The sequence below is a fragment of the Leptodactylus fuscus genome, chromosome 1 (assembly GCF_031893055.1).
Source record: "Leptodactylus fuscus isolate aLepFus1 chromosome 1, aLepFus1.hap2, whole genome shotgun sequence".
In the NCBI taxonomy this organism is placed as follows: domain Eukaryota; kingdom Metazoa; phylum Chordata; class Amphibia; order Anura; family Leptodactylidae; genus Leptodactylus; species Leptodactylus fuscus.
In genome coordinates, this window is record NC_134265.1 from 204,540,855 (window position 1) to 204,559,102 (window position 18,248).

Below are 18,248 nucleotides of genomic sequence, written 5' to 3' on the forward strand. Positions count from 1 at the left end.
CTGAACACAGTACCACACTTTAGAGGATTAGATACAGGCCTCTGCACACAGTACCACATGCCAGAGAATTAGATACGCATCTCAGCACACAGTTCCACATGGGGGAGGATTAGATACGCGCATCTGCACACAGTACCACACGCCAGAGTATTAGATACGCACATCTGCACACAGTACCACACGCCAGAGTCATTAGATACACACGTCTGCATACAGTTTCACTTACTGGAGGATTAGATACGCACCTCTTCACACAATACCACACGGGGAGGATTAGTTATGTGCATCTGCACAAAGTACCACACCAACAAGGATTAGATACTTGCATCTAAACACAGTACTACACGGGGAAGGATTAGATACAGCTTTACTCCAGATATCCATAACAACTAATCACAGGTTTTTCACTGACATTCAAAATGAGATACACATAATTACATGATGCTTATGGACAAACACACAAACCACATACAAAATACACCAGTGCAAAATTGGACAATTCTTATGGGGCCACTACACAAACATAAATTGTAATATACCCGTGCGAAGCCGGGTCCTCCCTCTAGTTTCCTATAAATTGTGCTTTAGGCTGGGGCCTTGTGAAAGTGGAGGGGATTCTGGCTAATCCTATCCACACTTTGCTGAAAAATATCGAGAGTGGAAATGCTGTAATTTCAAAAACCATTGCGATCTTGTAAATCACAGCATGTTAATTATACCTACGGAAACTGGTGTTTTCCATATCGGTATAATAGAGCAGTGTCCACAGAGGAAAACTTTGCTAACTTTCTGTGAAAAAAACACTACAGAAAAGTGTGATGCGTTTTCACTGTGGTCTTTTCCATACCATTTTTTGGCTGTAGCTCACTATGTGGGGTCTTAACCTTAAAGGGAGTCTATCATTAGAAATAGACTTCCATTCTCTTCTTCTCCCCACTGTTTCTGTAAAAATCTGTTTATTGCAATATGCAAATTACGTTCAGGGAGCACAGGGGGAGTTCCTCTTGCCGCCCCTTAATTCTGTTCACGCCCCTCTTCATCTTCTGCCTTGCATAGGCATCTGACATTGCACTATGCGGGGATGAAGTGTCACCCATACACAGTCAGATCTGACACTTTGGCTTCAGGCAGAGCTGACTGCGAATGCTTGGTCCGCCATTTTGCTGTGGTCTGTTACACAAGCATACTGAGAGATGGCAATAACTGCTTCTAAGTCCAGAGCAGAATAGATGAATGTCTTGTGCCTTGTTCCTATAACTCCCATTCACCTCTATGGAAGGTATGAGAACAACACTAAGAAGCATTACTCAGACATATGGATACGGGTTAATATTTAGACTGAAACCCCTATAGCAAAATGCAGCAAAAAATTATTGCGAAAAAAAACCACTGTGGAAATGCATTGTGTTTTTTTCCCACAAAACTTTTCATTGTGATTTTGCAGAGTTTTCCTCTGTGGACTTTCTGCCCTTTTACACCTATATGGAAAACGCCAATATTTCCACAGGTATGAGTGACATGTTGCACTGTTTAAAAACACAAGCATTTTTGAAAATGCAGCTTTTTTCGCTGCAGATTTTTTTCCTGCAGTATGTGGATGGGATTAGTAAGAATCCCATCTACGTTGCAGGTACTGTAATAACCAGCGTTTTTTGCCACAGTGTTTCTGTCGCAGCTAAAACACCGCGTATTCACAACACGGGGTCCAAGCCTTAGAAAGGGAAACACTGACCACAATAAAAGCTATACACAGTTTTGAATCCGCTACATATCCCTTAAAGGCTAAAAATCTGCCCTTGCCTGAGGTACTCATGAAGATGAATGTGATTCTACAACTGTAATAGCTGGGTTATGGAAGAACTCTGGCCAACACTTTTGATTTATGCTACCCGTTTTTTCTTATTTTCACAATGGCAGCAAATCTTATATTTCAACTGAATACCTCATTTAAAACAATCCAGTTTGGATCAATCTGTGCATCTCCTTCTGGGTCCAGAACAACAGTCTGGTAAGCTCTGAAGTCTGTAAGAGTGATTTCAGCATTGTCTGGACAGACATCGATTTTGTCGACTACCATATCTCTGTCAAAATCTCCTTCACATGCGTCCCCAATGCCATTTCCTGAAGAAAGCAAAACACTTTTAAAGGTATCATTTTTGGCAAGTACTTAAAGTCATGGCATTGCTTTGGGTTCCCAGTGGAGAATGGTATTATTTAATAGGTGTAAGAGTAGAATCTGAATTCAAACAGAACTCTGAAGGAAAGAATAAGAAACAAGAAAGAACTCTACATCAAATACATTTCATGAGACTGAAGACGCAATCTAAAAATAAACATGATGTTACAATACAGCCCTTACTTTTGGACCTTTTTCAAAGTTGGGTTGCACAGATTTTACCTAAAAAGGGATCATGAAAAATTATCCCAAGTGTGTGAGTCTTTGTTCATTTTAACGTTAAGGACATTACTCCAATCTATAGACTAAGAATGAGAAGACCCTCAACAAAATAGCTGGCTCCCAGGAAAATGGCGGCGGCCAAGAATTTGAGAGATTCTATGCTGGGGACGAGGAATAATGGTACTCATTATAGAAACCCCATGGAAGGAAAGGTCACCATGGGGTTTAAGAAAGAGAATGATTGCAGGAGGTGCCGGCTATAAGAGAAAAGAATACATTCTTATGCTGGAGCTAAAGGGGAGCTTTCTATCACAATGAAAACACTATTTTTATCAGGACAGATCAGTAATTCTCTAAATATGTCCTATATGTTTCTGGGGCTGTTTCTGAGTGACAGAGACAGTTCAAGAACCTATTCTCGGCTACACAGAGTGCGCAGTCAATAGTAGCTAGCCTCCACCCACCAGTGCAAAGAGAAATGCAAGTTACAGATATTGCATGCAGAAGGGGAAAACTGCTAAATAATGAAAAATATAAGTCATCATATAGCATTACTCCTCATGTACACCCACATGGCAATTTATCCTGAAAAGTCAAATGAAATGATACGTATGAAGATTTTGCTTATTGTAGGTCAGTTAGTACAAGTAGCAAAACAATAGTTATATGGATGTCTTATGTTACCAAACAAATCAAAATATAATTGGTACCACTTATTGATAAAGATTTGCATGTCTAATACACATTTACAGAATCTCGAAGGAAAATTTTAAGAATTCCCTGCATGCTATGCAATACTATTAAAGTTGTGTTTGTCACACCTACACCTATATTACAAAAATGAAAGTGCAGTCACTTCAAAAATCCTTTTATGGAACCTTAGGTAAAGCCTTAAAAATAACATTTACCGAATCTAAAGATTCTAGAAACTTGGAAATCTTGTGAAAAGTGTTAAGAACATTTGACAAAAATACACAAAGTGCACTCATTAAAATGTATGCAGAAAGCTCCCAGTTAAAACCAAACCATTGCTTTGACAGATACCATATACTGTATATCACAATGCTTCAAAATACAAACATAAGAAAACATACCATCCGAATCAGCCTGGTCTGGATTAGGTACAAGTCTACAGTTGTCTGGTCCAGGAGGTGCGGAATCAGGAATTCCATCATTATCATCATCGTCATCACACTCATCTCCTAGGCCATCCTTGTCTGTGTCTAGCTGTGAGCTATTAATGTCTGATGGGCAGTTGTCTCGTGTGTCCTGATGGCCATCCCCATCTCTAGTTCACCAAAATACAAAAAAAAAAAACGCACAAAACCCTATTTACATAAAATTAAGTTCTGCATCGGTAGGAAGGCACAATTTTTACCAAATCTAATGGATGAAATCCAATATAATTTGATGTTCTCAATTTTTCCCCTTTGACTTTTCACATACACAAGTCAAAAATGGCTGATGTATAATGTACAGGTACTCAGGAATATCATTTAATAATTAGCTTGATTTCTTTTTCCTTACCGATCTTGATTGGTATCACATTGATCTCCCACTAAGTCATCATCTGCATCTGTCTGAGAAAGAAACATATTTCACAAATGCTATGAAGGGAGTGTATGTATTTACCTATCATTTGTGTATCTCATAGATGGCCATGTTTGAACACAGTCTAGTAGGCACTGTTTTCAGATGATGGGATGGACTGGTGGTATTACACATGTGCCAACCCACATCCCATCAAAACTGACACTTCTTGACAAATATCTGGTGGGACTAAAATTATCGACCACTGCTTGGGGTGGGGGAAGGGGGCTTTAACTTAGTCGTGGTGGGGTATGTGTAAAGATAGTCATATGCTGCATGTGGGCTTTAAAAATGGAGTCATATACTGTGTGGGGAGGTATAAAAGGGGGTCATAAACTGTACTGGGGCCATAAATGGGGAATCATGCTTTTAGTGAAGAAAAAAAAGGGGGTCATATACTGTGTGGGGGCCATAAAGCGGGATCAGACCCCATGTGGGGAGCAAAAAAGGGGTCATATACTGTGGGGTTTCATATAAAGTGGAGTCATATACTGTGTGAGGGGAGAGAAGAGGGGGTCAAATACATTGTGGAGGTCAAAAAAAGTCCTGCGGCACTGCTGGTCACCTGCAGGCCCACTGGAGTTTTCACCTATATTACTGGATTAGTGCTTGTTAGCAGTCGAGCGTTACCTATAAAACTGATGTGCAGGCAGTGCCGGAGTGCATGCCTTCAATACAAGAATACATTAAGACATTGCAAAAGCTGCATTCTTTCTTTTGCACTATGATTTGCTAGTCAAAAACTGGATAGTCAATTGCAAATCACAATAAAAATACAAGTAACATTGAACGTACTGTCCACCATGTAACCTACTTGGTCTGGGTTCCGAATTGTGGGACAGCTGTCACAAACATCCCCAACGCCATCGCCGTCTTTGTCCTTCTGATCGGTGTTAGGCACTGTTTTACAGTTATCCACAGCATTTTTAATTTCTGAATAAAAAGAATGACACCAACGTAAATTGTTATAATATATAGTTTACAGAACATAGTGGGATACTATACAGAAAAAAAAATCAAAGACACTGTCTGTTGCATTTTTATTGTATGTACTAGATCTAAAGTGAAAGAAAGTGATATTTTAAAATATGAAGATCAGCAATTTAAAGATGACAGAGGAATCACGGCAAAATCACGGCCACAAAATAATACGGCGTATACAATCCTAACTCCCATTGAAATCAATAGGAGCTTTTACGGCGCGCAAACTCTCACATGCCGTATACGTGCCACATCACGCTGCACGTTACATCGTGTGAACTCCCCCTTAGTCACCTTCCTTGTTCGCAGGCATGGCTCCCTGTTTTCTTTGCCGTTTCTAACTGACATCAGAGACCTCAGGGTCTCAGGGGTTACACCAGTGTCATGCTAATGATGGCAATGTGGCCCCTGAGACCCAATCAGCGGTTCCTGATGTCAGGCAGAAGTTCCAAAAGGAATAGGGTTTTTTTTTATGTCTGATTACCTCTCCTGAGCCTCTGCTTATTATACTCAGGGGTCTGAAGAGATTTGTGAGTGGAAAACCCGACATTTTTGAAAAATTCATTTGGGGCCATTATACTGTGGGACATTATGACATATGGAGGAGCAGCTATGGGACATTATACTAGGTGGAAGGGCCCCTATGAAACATTATACTATGGGACATTATACTTTGTGGGGAGGCCACTATGGGACATTATACTGTGTAAAAGGGCCACAATGGGGGGTGACAGAGGGGTGCAGAGGGGTGACTATGGGACATTATACCATGTTGAGAGGCCACAATGAATCATTATACTGTGTGGGACATTATTCTATATGACTGTGTTTTTGCACAAAAACTAAGGGAGCTTTCCATTAAAAAATGGATGCATTTTTATAGAAAAACTCATCATGTGAAGGCATCTTTATAGTGAAGTGAAAGTACCAGTGGCCTAGTACTGTAGCTGCATCCAGATACTTAGTGTATCACATGCTGCCACACGGTTCTCCAGGACGTATACATTTACCACTAATTGGGAAATACACATGTCCTATAATTGTTTCTAATGAGAAAGTATAGGTCTGTCCAAGGAAATACCAGTGAATGCATGTGTCCAGCATGTGACAGCACTTCTGTGTTATGGTTTTTGGTATAGGACTTTACTATAGGGGTTGTCAGACTTAGAATTTTTGCACTGCACCCCAAGTACCTCATCTTTGGGGTTTTTTTTTTCATTTAAATCACCACACCATACAAAAAAATATTGCCTACCTCTGTAATATAGCTTCAAATGTATGTATTTATGGCAAAATACACGAGTAAAAATAAGACTCCCATTGACTTCAATGACATTTTTTTACACACGTAAAAAAACACGTCAAAATACACGTGTAAAATGTCATTGAAGTCAATGGGAGTCTTATTTTTACACATGTATTTTTTACGCGTGTATTTTGGCAAAATACACGCACGTTTATTCTGTGTGAACGGGCCCATACTGAAGTCTATGCCAGCTCATGACAGTGTAGATTTTAGTCATCATTTACTGCAGAAAACTAGTTTAAATTATGTTAAATCTGGGTCAATGGTACTGTATTTAAAAGGGTTTCTTACAGTTTTTTCTATTGTAGGGAGACAAGAAATCTCCCCCATTGAGTTTAGCTGTTCCATACACTTTGCTATGTATATACAATGATTTAAGTAACAATTGAAGCCTACTGTCTCCATCTATATCATCATCGCAGACATCTCCCTTCCCATCCCGGTCAGTGTCTTTTTGATCATCGTTCTTGATGTTGCGGCAGTTATCACAGGCATCACCGAAGTTGTCTTGATCTCCATTTCTTTGATCAACATTAGGAACATAGACACAGTTATCCTGCATTAGAAAGCACGTTTAATGATCATTAGTAATTACATATAACTTGTTACTGAGACATTATTCAGACATATTACTAAAGACCTGAAATCACGTACTATTGGTATTTATTACTCCTCTAAGGCGGGGTTCACATATACGCTGGAGTCTCCATTTGGAGTCTCCATTTGCAGTGACCGATGAAAATTGCTCAACGAAAAATTGTCGCAAGACCAACTTTTATGTCAAGCAGTTTCAGTTTAAAACAACAGGCACCTCTGGACGTCATTATAGTCAATGGGGTCCATTGGTCTCCATTTGTGTCCACTGTTTTAGCAGTTCATATGTCTATTGTTCAGGTCATCTGATGGACCAGAACAACAGACACCTGGCTGCAGTCTAACTGACATACACACAGTTTTACACCAGTTCTCATAACAACCCAGCGACATATATAAAAACCCAAAACGTGGCACGAGGTTTCCATACCAACTCAATTTCACTGAGAGGAACTGGAAAGTAGATTTCACATATTAAATATATCACAGGAGAGATCGAAATCTATAGTTAAACACTATCACAATATAACTTTTAATAATCCCATAAAAAGGGCAAAAAACCTTAACACCAAAATGTCATTGTAACACAGATGGCACAGATGGTGATGGCACAAATAAAAATATGAAACCTAATGAGGCAAATCTTTTTACCCAAAGAGGATAGAAATATTATTTCAGACAGTATGGTACCAATACTGACTGTCCAATCTCTATGGTAATATTAAAACCAGCGTAGAAGCTTCCACATGCATTTCCCCAATGACTATTGGTTCATCAGGGGACCATAGGTCAAAATTATATAACTTAAATCTAAGCAGCACAAAAGATATATATCCCTAGTCTAATGCTATTATTAGATATTTGTACATTCATTGTATATTTATTTATTTATTGTTAGTCGTGTAGTAGAAGGGACCAGGGTGAGATAACTAGGACAAGATCATGCATGAGCAGTGGCATTAGCATGCTGGTGACCTCTTTTTTTTTTTTTTTACTCAAATTTTTTATTGAAAATTTTTTTAAACAATAGGAAAAGAAAAAACAATTACAAGTTACAAGGCGAACACCCGCCCTGCGAACAGAAAAAGCACACAGTGCAACACAAAATACAATCATAGAAGAATAAAAAAAAAAAAAAAAATTAAAGACAAAGAAAGCAACATAGAAAAAAAAGAAAAAGGAAAAAGGGGGGGGGGAGGAGGGAGGGGTTAGTGGGACAGATGAGTGGGGGAGAGGACTAAATGTGGGGGGTGAAAGGGTAGGTAGGGGTGAGTGTGAGCAGTCAGGAAACCAGTGAGAGCGCTCGTCAGGTCATCCATACCACAGCCAGTTGGGAAGGGCTCGGGAGCAACCACTGGTCAAATACCTGAGACGAACAACAAGAGTATCAATCAGAGGAGGGGTCAGAGCCCAGAAGCGTCCGGTACTCTGCAGACTGTTGAAACCTGAACCAGTAGAACCAGGTTTTGATGTACGCCTCAGTCGTGCCATGCAGGAAAGACGTGAGATTTTCCATTATCTCGTTGACCTTCGAAATCCAGAGGGAGAGAGGAGGAGGATCCACTCGTTTCCAAAAAAGGGGGATACAAGCCCGGGCAGCGAGGATCAGGAATCTAAGTAGGGAACGCTTAAAGACCTTTACAGAAGACTCACAATGATTAAGGAGGAACAGGGCAGGGCCCAAATGGTGAGAAGTTTCAGTAAGCTGGAGGGTTATCCGCTTGACCCCCTCCCAGAAGGACGAAAGGGCAGGACAGGACCAAAAAATGTGTAGCAGCATGCCTTCCTCGTCGCCACAGCGCCAACATAATGGGGAGACCTGAGGAAACATAGCATGGAGTCTCGTAGGAACCCTATACCATCGGGACAAGATTTTGTAGCTGGCCTCCTGGTGGCGAGAGCTGATGGAAGCAGTATGAGAAAGGCGAAAAATGCGCCTACGCTGCTCCTGAGAGAGGGAAAGGGATAAGTCAGATTCCCATTTCAACAAGAACGGCGGAACAAAGTCCTCCGGAGGTTCAACCAGGATCCGGTAAGTGAGCGAGAGGGAGTGGCGAAGGGGGCCAGCACCAACACAAATCTTCTCCAAGGGGGTAGGTTCGACGCGGAACTCTGCAGGAGCAGGGAGAGAATGTAAAAAGTGACGAAGTTGCATCCCCCGCCAAGCATCCAAAGGGGGCAGCTCAGGAGAGGCCTGGGAATTCAGAAGTGTAGTCCATCCCCCTGCGTCCTGGAAGTGACAGGCATGGAAAATCCCATGACGGCGCCAATTACAAAAAACTCGGTCAAACATTCCAGGTGGAAAGGCAGGATTGCCCAGCACTGGAAAAAGAGCGGAATCCTTAGGGAGGAGAGTGGAGCGAACAAGGCCCCTGGAGCAAATCCGAAGCGTGGGACCAAGGGTAGGGTGAGAAAAGAGAGATGACAATGAGGAGGAGTCCAACCATGGGGCAACCTGCAAAGGGATCGGAGAGAATGCCTGTTCGATGTAGACCCAAGGTTTAGAAACAGCATGCCTACACCAGTCCACGACACGAGTCAGGTGTCACAATACCCTTTCTATTTTCTAGAGACCAATGGCTGGGAACAGTGAGTCTAGCAATAGTAATATACAAATTGACTTACAGTCTGTTCTGTGGAAGGCAGGGAGGCTTGGCCGGAAGCAGTGGTCCTATACTCAGCAGGAGGGCTTGCTGGAGGCTGTAGTTCCACGGCTCCTTGGGACCGGGTGGGTGGCAAAGTCCTTGTAGCAGGAGGGCTTGCTGGGATCAGTAGTTCCACGGCTCAGTCTGTTCTGTGGAAGGCAGGGAGGCTTGGCCGGAAGCAGTGGTCCTATACTCAGCAGGAGGGCTTGCTGGAGGCTGTAGTTCCACGGCTCCTTGGGATCGGGTGGGTGGCAAAGTCCTTGTAGCAGGAGGGCTTGCTGGGATCAGTAGTTCCAGGTAGCAACCAACTTGCAGGTAACTAACCAACTTGGAACAGTCAGTTTAAGCTTGAGGACCTTGCAGAAGACAGGCTTCTGAAAACAATACTCAGGCAACTGGGTAATCAGAACACACATGCTAAATAATCGAGAAATCAGGAAATCAGGGTAAGTCACAGACAGGAAACACAAAAGACTCCATTTTGACTGCTGGCAAAAAAGAGTTCAATAAAACAAGATCCTGACATTACTCCCACCTCAGGAGCGGCCTCCGGACGATCCCAGACCAGGCTTCTCAGGATATTTATCATGAAATTGTTTAATCAATCGAGAGGCATTGATGTTGTCCAGAGGTTCCCAGGAATTCTCTTCTGGAGGATAGCCTTGCCATTTGATAAGATATTGTAACTTGCCCCTGAGAATCCTGGAATCCAGAATCTTCTCCACAACAAAATGTTCTTGATCATCTACCAAGACAGGACCAGGAGGAGGAGATGACCGTCCCGGAAAAGGATTTGAAATTGTAGGTTTCAGCAAAGAGACATGGAAAACAGGATGAATCTTCATGGTCTTTGGAAGATTCAATCGACAGGTTACTGAGTTTACCAGACCACTAATCTTAAAGGGACCAATGTACTTTTGTCCCAATTTTCGTGACGGCACCCTTAATTTCAGGTTCTTGGTAGATAACCAAACTGCGTCTCCTACCTTGAATGTTGGTGCTGGTTTACGACACCTATCAGCTGTGTTCTTAAATCTCTCTTGAGCTGTGCGCAATGTCTGTTTTAACAAATTCAGATCTTGTTGTAAAGAGGCGATTCTTTCTGTAACTGCTGGCACAGGGGCATCCACCGGAAATCTGGGAAAGATCTTTGGGTGATAGCCTTGGTTAGCATAGAATGGTGTTACTTTTGTAGAAGCACTTTGCGAATTGTTGTAGGAGAATTCTGCCATGGGAAGCAAATCAACCCAATCATCCTGTAAATGGCAGACGTAGCATCGTAGATATTGTTCCAGAGTCTGGTTAGTACGTTCTGTCTGTCCATTTGATTGTGGATGGAAAGCGGAGGACAAACAGACATCTATGTCCAATGCCGCACAGAACCCTCGCCAGAATCTTGCAGTAAATTGAACACCTCGGTCAGACACAACCTCATCTGGAACTCCATGTAGGCGAAAGATATTTTGAATAATTAAGTCAACAGTGTCTTTAGCTGAAGGTAGACCTGCACAGGGTATGAAGTGAGCAGCTTTCGTCAGACGATCAACCACCACTAAAATTGTATTTTTTCCCTTGGAGGTTGGCAGTTCTACAATGAAGTCCATGGAGATTGACCCCCAGGGGCGAGTTGGGATAGGAAGAGGCTGCAGTAGACCTGTTGGTGCAGAACGTGGTGTCTTACATCTGGCACAGACATCACATGAGCGAACATAATTCCTGACATCTTCTCGAAAACTTGGCCACCAGAAAAAACGAGAAAGGGAATCTTGGGTCTTCTGTATTCCCCTGTGACCTGCCATCTTGGAATCGTGCATCAGCTTCAAAATTTTTACTCTCACCGCTTCAGGAACATAAAGGCTTTGCCCTTGAACCCACACTCCGTTCCTTAGAGTTAAACGTACATCCCTTGTGGGTTGTGAAAGAAATGGATCTGAATTATAAGCCTCCTTAATGTCTCTCAACAAATCTTGATTGTGAATTACCCCTACAAAATTGGAATTTGACAGTATTGTCTTGGGTAAAGAACCCGGAGTAGGGTCAGCAGCGTACATTCTGGATAAGGCATCAGCTTTACCGTTACGAGAACCTGGCCTAAAAGAAATTACAAAATTAAATTGATTGAGGAATAAACTCCAGCGAGCCTGTCGGGGAGACAAACATTTAGCAGATCTGATAAACTCCAAGTTACGATGATCAGTGAGGACAACAATCTGTTGTGATGCTCCCTGGAGATGATGCCTCCATTCCTTAAAGGCAGCGATGATGGCCAATAATTCTTTATTCCCTACATCATAATTTCTTTCTGCGGGTGACAAACGTTGAGAAAAGAAAGCACATGGATGTAATAAATTCTTCTCTCCTGTTCTCTGAGAGAGAATAGCTCCCATAGCACTGTCCGATGCGTCTACCTCAACAATGAAGGCCCGTTCAGGATCAGGATGAATTAAGACTGGGGCTGTGGTAAATTTTTCCTTTAAACGGTCAAAGGCTTCCTGTGCTTGAGTGGTCCAAATAAACGCTGTTGACTTTCTTGTTAGTTGGGTAATAGGGGAGACGATCCCTGAAAAGTTCTTAATGAAGCGTCGGTAGAAATTTGCAAAACCAATGAAACGTTGAACTTGCTTAACGTTCTTGGGAACAGGCCAATCAAGGATTGCTTGTATCTTACTTGAATCCATGCTCAATCCTTGAGGGGTGATTATATACCCCAAAAACTGCACTTCAGTTCTATGGAACTCACATTTCTCAAGTTTGATGTAGAGATGATTTTCCCTCAGGCGTCCCAAGACGGTCTTTACATGCTGTTGATGTTCCTCGAGAGAATTTGAAAAAATCAAGATGTCATCCAGATATATGACCACGAAGAGATCTAGAAGGTCCCTGAAAATGTCATTGACAAGGTGTTGGAAGGTGGCTGGAGCATTACAAAGTCCGAACGGCATCACAAGATATTCAAAGTGCCCATACCGAGATCTGAAAGCGGTCTTCCATTCATCCCCGGTCCTGATGCGGACTAGATTATATGCACCACGAAGGTCTAATTTTGTAAATATCTTGGCCTGTCGTACTCTCTCCAATAATTCTGGGATTAAAGGCAAAGGATAGCGATTCCTAACTGTAACTTTATTTAATTCCCGATAGTCTATGCAAGGTCGGAGAGAGCCATCTTTCTTCTTGACAAAGAATATGGGAGCTCCAGCTGGAGATGAAGAGGGACGAATAAAGCCTTTAGCCAAATTTTCATCAATGTACAACTTGAGAGCTTTCAGTTCTGGCCCTGCTAGTGGATAAATGCTCCCAAAAGGTATCGATGCACCGGGTCGGAGATCTATCGGGCAATCATATGGACGATGTGGAGGAAGTAGATCGGCTTTCTTTTTGTCGCAAACATCAGAGAATATCTCATAACAAGGTGGTAAACTTAGCACTTGAGCTGGATCTTGAATCTTTATGCTGGTAAGTGGTACATTTGGAGCTGGAGCCGGATCCCGTATATGCATGCTAGCAGGGAGATCCTTTCCCGGAAAACGTATCTCACTAGTCTCCCAGTTGATATCAGGGTTCTGGGTCTGCAACCATGGAAAACCCAAAATAACAGGAAAGTGTGGCGAGGAAATCAGCATGAAGGTAAGTGTCTCTTGGTGATCAGGTTTCAGCTGGATCCTCAAGGGTACTGTCTCATGATCTACGGGCCCTGAGACTAGTGGAGATCCATCCACTGTCTCCAGTACCACCGGTGAAGCCCTCTTCCGGAACTTGATTCCATGCTCCTTGGCAAACAATAGATCTATGAAATTTCCACTAGCTCCTGAGTCAATCATGGCCGTACTAGTAACCCACTGAGAGTTGATCAATATCTGAATTGGAAGGAGGCAGTGTGATCCTCTTTCCTTTTCTTTAGGGTGCAGAGTCACAGGAGCTATGACAGCATTCAGAAGCAAAGCTGACTCCGAAACGACCGACTCAGAATCAGAAAAGTCACATTCAGCAATTGCTGCAGCCGTTCTAAGGGGACGATTAGGACAATTCATAAGGAAGTGACCCGAACCACCACAGTACAGGCATAAGCCCTCCCGAAGCCTATGTTCTTTACGGTCCTGACTTTGACGTCTCTGTAGAGAATCTATTTGCATAGGTTCAACCCCTGCATCCCGGGGAGGTTTACTCAGTGGATCCTTCACGGATGAAGAGGGGAAAAAATTACTACTCCGATTCAGGGCGAGCCATCTCTCTTTCTCCTGCCTCCGTTCAGAAATACGCGTGTCAATACGGATACAATGATTAATGAAATCGTCCAAGCTGGAAGGAGCCTCTGCTCGGGATAATTCATCCTTAATAATACTGGATAGGCCCTTACGAAAAAGAGGAAGCTGTGCCTGACTGTTCCAGGTGGTATCCACAGCCCATCTTCGGAATTCCATAGCGTAGTCAGTAACAGAGCGCCTGCCCTGACGTAAAGTTAGAATGGCAGCTTCAGCTGTAGCACATCGATTGGGGTCATCAAACATTAGATTCATAGCGGTAAGGAAATCGTCCAATTTGTCCAAGATGGGATCTTCAGTCTCAATGAAAGGGTTGGCCCAAGATATGGCTTTATGAGTCAGGAGCATGATAATACACAGCACTTTGGAACGATCAGTTGGAAACTGGCTAGCATTGGCATCAAAATATAAACGGCATTGGTTTATGAAGCCACGGTACTTGTCACGTTCACCGCCAAATCTAAAAGGTGGTAACTTAGGAATGGGACTAGGAATGGGAACTGGTGCCTGTGCCTCCAATTGTGCAGTGCGGTTACGTAGTTCCTGAATTGCTTGCCCAAACACCTGGGTATTATGGTTAGATTGTCCCTCCATTGCATCAATCTTTGCTTTTAGAGCCTGCATCTCAACATGCATAGAGGTAGTCAGATTGTATAGTTTCTTGAAACGTACCTCCAAACTCTCTGAACCAGCGGTCTCCGTCATCAGGGCCTGAGTATTCTGTCACAATACCCTTTCTATTTTCTAGAGACCAATGGCTGGGAACAGTGAGTCTAGCAATAGTAATATACAAATTGACTTACAGTCTGTTCTGTGGAAGGCAGGGAGGCTTGGCCGGAAGCAGTGGTCCTATACTCAGCAGGAGGGCTTGCTGGAGGCTGTAGTTCCACGGCTCCTTGGGACCGGGTGGGTGGCAAAGTCCTTGTAGCAGGAGGGCTTGCTGGGATCAGTAGTTCCACGGCTCAGTCTGTTCTGTGGAAGGCAGGGAGGCTTGGCCGGAAGCAGTGGTCCTATACTCAGCAGGAGGGCTTGCTGGAGGCTGTAGTTCCACGGCTCCTTGGGATCGGGTGGGTGGCAAAGTCCTTGTAGCAGGAGGGCTTGCTGGGATCAGTAGTTCCAGGTAGCAACCAACTTGCAGGTAACTAACCAACTTGGAACAGTCAGTTTAAGCTTGAGGACCTTGCAGAAGACAGGCTTCTGAAAACAATACTCAGGCAACTGGGTAATCAGAACACACATGCTAAATAATCGAGAAATCAGGAAATCAGGGTAAGTCACAGACAGGAAACACAAAAGACTCCATTTTGACTGCTGGCAAAAAAGAGTTCAATAAAACAAGATCCTGACATCAGGTGGGTAGCCAAGTAATAGGACTTCAGGTCCGGAAGCGATAAACCACCGCAACTCTTGGGACGAAAGAGAAAAGCCTTGCTCACTCGGGCGGGTCTGCCCGACCAGATGAACTTCAGTTGGACGGAAGTGAGGGATCTAAGAAAAGACAGAGGGATGTGAATGGGAAGCGCCTGCATCAAGTAGAGAAGACGAGGAAGAATGTTCATTTTAAAAATCGCGCATCTCCCGAACCAAGTAAAGGCTCCAGCGGACCATCGAGTACAATCAGCCCTGATAGACGCCAGAAGTGGGGGGAAGTTGCAACGAAAGAGATCTTTCGGGTTCAGAGTAAGATAAACCCCCAAATATTTGAGAGAAGTGGGGGCCCAATGAAAGGGGAAAGATTGACTCAAGGAGGTGGCCGCCGAGGAGGAAAGGGTCACATTAAGGGCTTCCGACTTCGAAAAGTTGATTTTAAAATTCGAAAGGGTCGAGTAAACCTGAAAGGCAGACATCAGAGCTGGAAGAGAAACATGAGGGGAGGAGAGAAAAAATAGCAAGTCGTCTGCATAAGCCGCCACTTTGTATAAACAGGAAGAATGAGCAGCGCCTGAGATGTTCGGGTCGGCTCGAACCTGGCGGAGGAAGGGTTCAAGAGTCAGGACGAAAATGAGAGGCGAGAGGGGGCATCCTTGCCTAGTGCCATTTCGGATAGGGAAGGACTGGGACAATAAACTGTTCACCCTAACCATCGCTGTAGGGAGAGAGTATAGAGCCATGATCCAACTCATCATGCGATTTCCAAGACCAATATGTAACAGGGTCTCTTCCATGAACCGCCAGTTGACCCTGTCGAAGGCTTTCTCAGCGTCAGTTGAAAGAAGCATGAGAGGAGAGCCCGATTGTTTAGCCCCATACATGAGGTTGATAGCTTTGGTAGTATTATCTCGAGCCTCACGGCCGGGTAAAAATCCAGCTTGATCCGGGTGAACAATATTTCCTAACAAGGGCGATAAACGCATCGCAAGGATCTTGGCTAAAATTTTTAGGTCAACATTGATTAGCGAAATGGGGCGGTAGTTAGAGCACAGAAGAGGGTCCTTTCCGGGTTTGGGGATAACCGCTATGTGAGCACACAGGGAGTCACGACAAAGGGCCGAGCCATCGGTGAGAGAATTGAAAACTTTCAACAGTCTGGGGCGGAGTTCAGGGCCAAGTTTCTTATAGTATACCAAGGTAAGGCCGTCTGGGCCTGGGGCCTTACCCGTTGCCATACTGGAGATAGCTAAAGAAATTTCCTCTTCAACAATAGGAGATTCCAAGGCCGTCAAGTCCTCTAGAGACAACGACGGGAGACCAGAGGAGGAGAGATAAGAATGAATGCGATCTCGGAACTCCGCTTCAGGGAGAGGAGAAGGGCCAGAGTTTACAGAATACAAAGAGGCATAGTAGTCCCGAAAGGCAGCTGCAATATCAAGGGGCATGTGTAATCGAGTACCCTGGGCGGAACTGATGCATGGAACGTAGGTGGAGGACTGCTGAACCCAAAGGGCCCTAGCTAGGGAACGCCCGCTCTTATTTCCGAACTCATAAAAATGACGTCTCCATTTAGCTAGAGTACCCTTCACCCTATCAGTGACGAGCGTACGCAATTCTTCTCGGGCGCTGGCAAGCTGGGAATAAACATCAGGAGTGATTTGGCGTTTATGAAGAAGTTCCAATGAGCAGATCCGCTGCAGCAGAGATTCAATACAAGCCCGGCGTTCCTTGTTTAAGCGGGAACCATGTTGCAACAGGATACCCCGGATAAAACATTTGTGAGCCTCCCACACCATTGGAGGAGCAATCCCCGACAATTCCTCCCTCTCAAAGTATTCCCCCAAACGGGTCTTAATGTCATCCAGGATGGTTACGTCATCAAGAAGTGATGCGTTAAGTTTCCACTGACGCTGGAAGGGAATAGGGGAGGACAAGGAAACAAACAAAGTAACCAAAGCATGGTCGGAGAAAGTAATATTATCGACTTCTGCAGCCAACAAAGAGTGGAGATGTTGGTGACGGATAAAGAGGTAGTCGATATGAGTATCGAGTATCGGTGATGGACCGGAGAGTAATAGGAGTAATCCCTATCTAATGGGTGGAGTAACCTCCAGGAGTCCACAAGCTGGTGGGAATGAAGGTCCCTCTTAACCCTCCTGATGAGCGAGTAAGGGTGAGAAGAGACGCCAGCAGAAGAGTCCAATGAAGGGTCTAGGACCAGATTAAGATCACCCCCCGCCACCAGGAAGCCCTCCACAAAGCCGTCCAACAGCCCTAAGTAAGAACTAAGGGCACGACCCTGACCCGAGTTAGGTAAATACAAAGAGGCAAAAGTAAAAAGCTGAGAGGAGATACGACCCTTGACCATAACAAGTCTCCCCTCAGAATCAGTGCGAGTCTCCAAATGTTCCCAAGGCAGGGAGCGAGAAATCAAGATACTAGTCCCTCTGGATTTCGGGTCAGGAGAAGAGCTATGATATGCATGAGGAAACCAAGCATTAGTCAACTTGTATGGCTTGGTAGAGCAATGGTGAGTTTCCTGCAAAAACACAACATGAAGGCGCTTACCTTTGAGCAGATTGAAGAGTACGGAGCGCTTCTCTGGACTATGAAGGCCTCTCACATTGAGGGAGCCCACGTCGATGGAGGAAAGGCGATCAAGCGGAGGCATGGAAGGAGACGGGCTTTCCCAGCTCACACCCTAGGAGCAGAGGAAAAAAAAAAAAAAAAGGGGGGGGGGGGGGGAAGGGGAGAGGGCGAAGAATTGAAGAGGGTAAAGGGGAGGGAAAGAAAAAAAAAAAGAGAGAAAAGTAACAGAGTAGAGGAAGGAGAGCAGTAAAGAATGAGGGGGGGGGGGGGGAAGAAAGGAAAGGGAAAAAGAACCAAGAGTAGAACAAATCTAACTACCCCTAGACAAATGGGCCAGGGGCACAACAACAAACAGGAAGGAGTGGGGGAGTAAGAAAAGATGGGGGGAGAAGTGGGCCCGCAAGCACCACGAGTGTACCTGGTAAGGAAGACCCTATGCCCCCACCCCCAACAAAATGTACAGGGATAGGAAGCACAGGGCTACAAAGTGACTCTAAGGTCCAAATAACAAC

At 44.0% G+C, this 18,248-nt stretch overlaps 1 protein-coding gene across 1 annotated transcript in view; it reads right to left on the bottom strand.

The window, feature by feature from the left end:
- COMP (cartilage oligomeric matrix protein) overlaps positions 1 to 18,248 on the bottom strand; it is a 123,458-nt gene that overhangs the window by 57,671 nt on the left and 47,539 nt on the right. The window contains exons 10-14 of the mRNA XM_075280695.1: positions 6,672 to 6,831; positions 4,803 to 4,921; positions 3,926 to 3,978; positions 3,493 to 3,686; positions 1,943 to 2,121 (exon numbers count right to left, since the gene is read on the bottom strand). Coding sequence (XP_075136796.1) covers positions 1,943 to 2,121; positions 3,493 to 3,686; positions 3,926 to 3,978; positions 4,803 to 4,921; positions 6,672 to 6,831 — 705 coding nt within the window. The remainder of the gene's footprint in view (positions 1 to 1,942; positions 2,122 to 3,492; positions 3,687 to 3,925; positions 3,979 to 4,802; positions 4,922 to 6,671; positions 6,832 to 18,248) is intronic.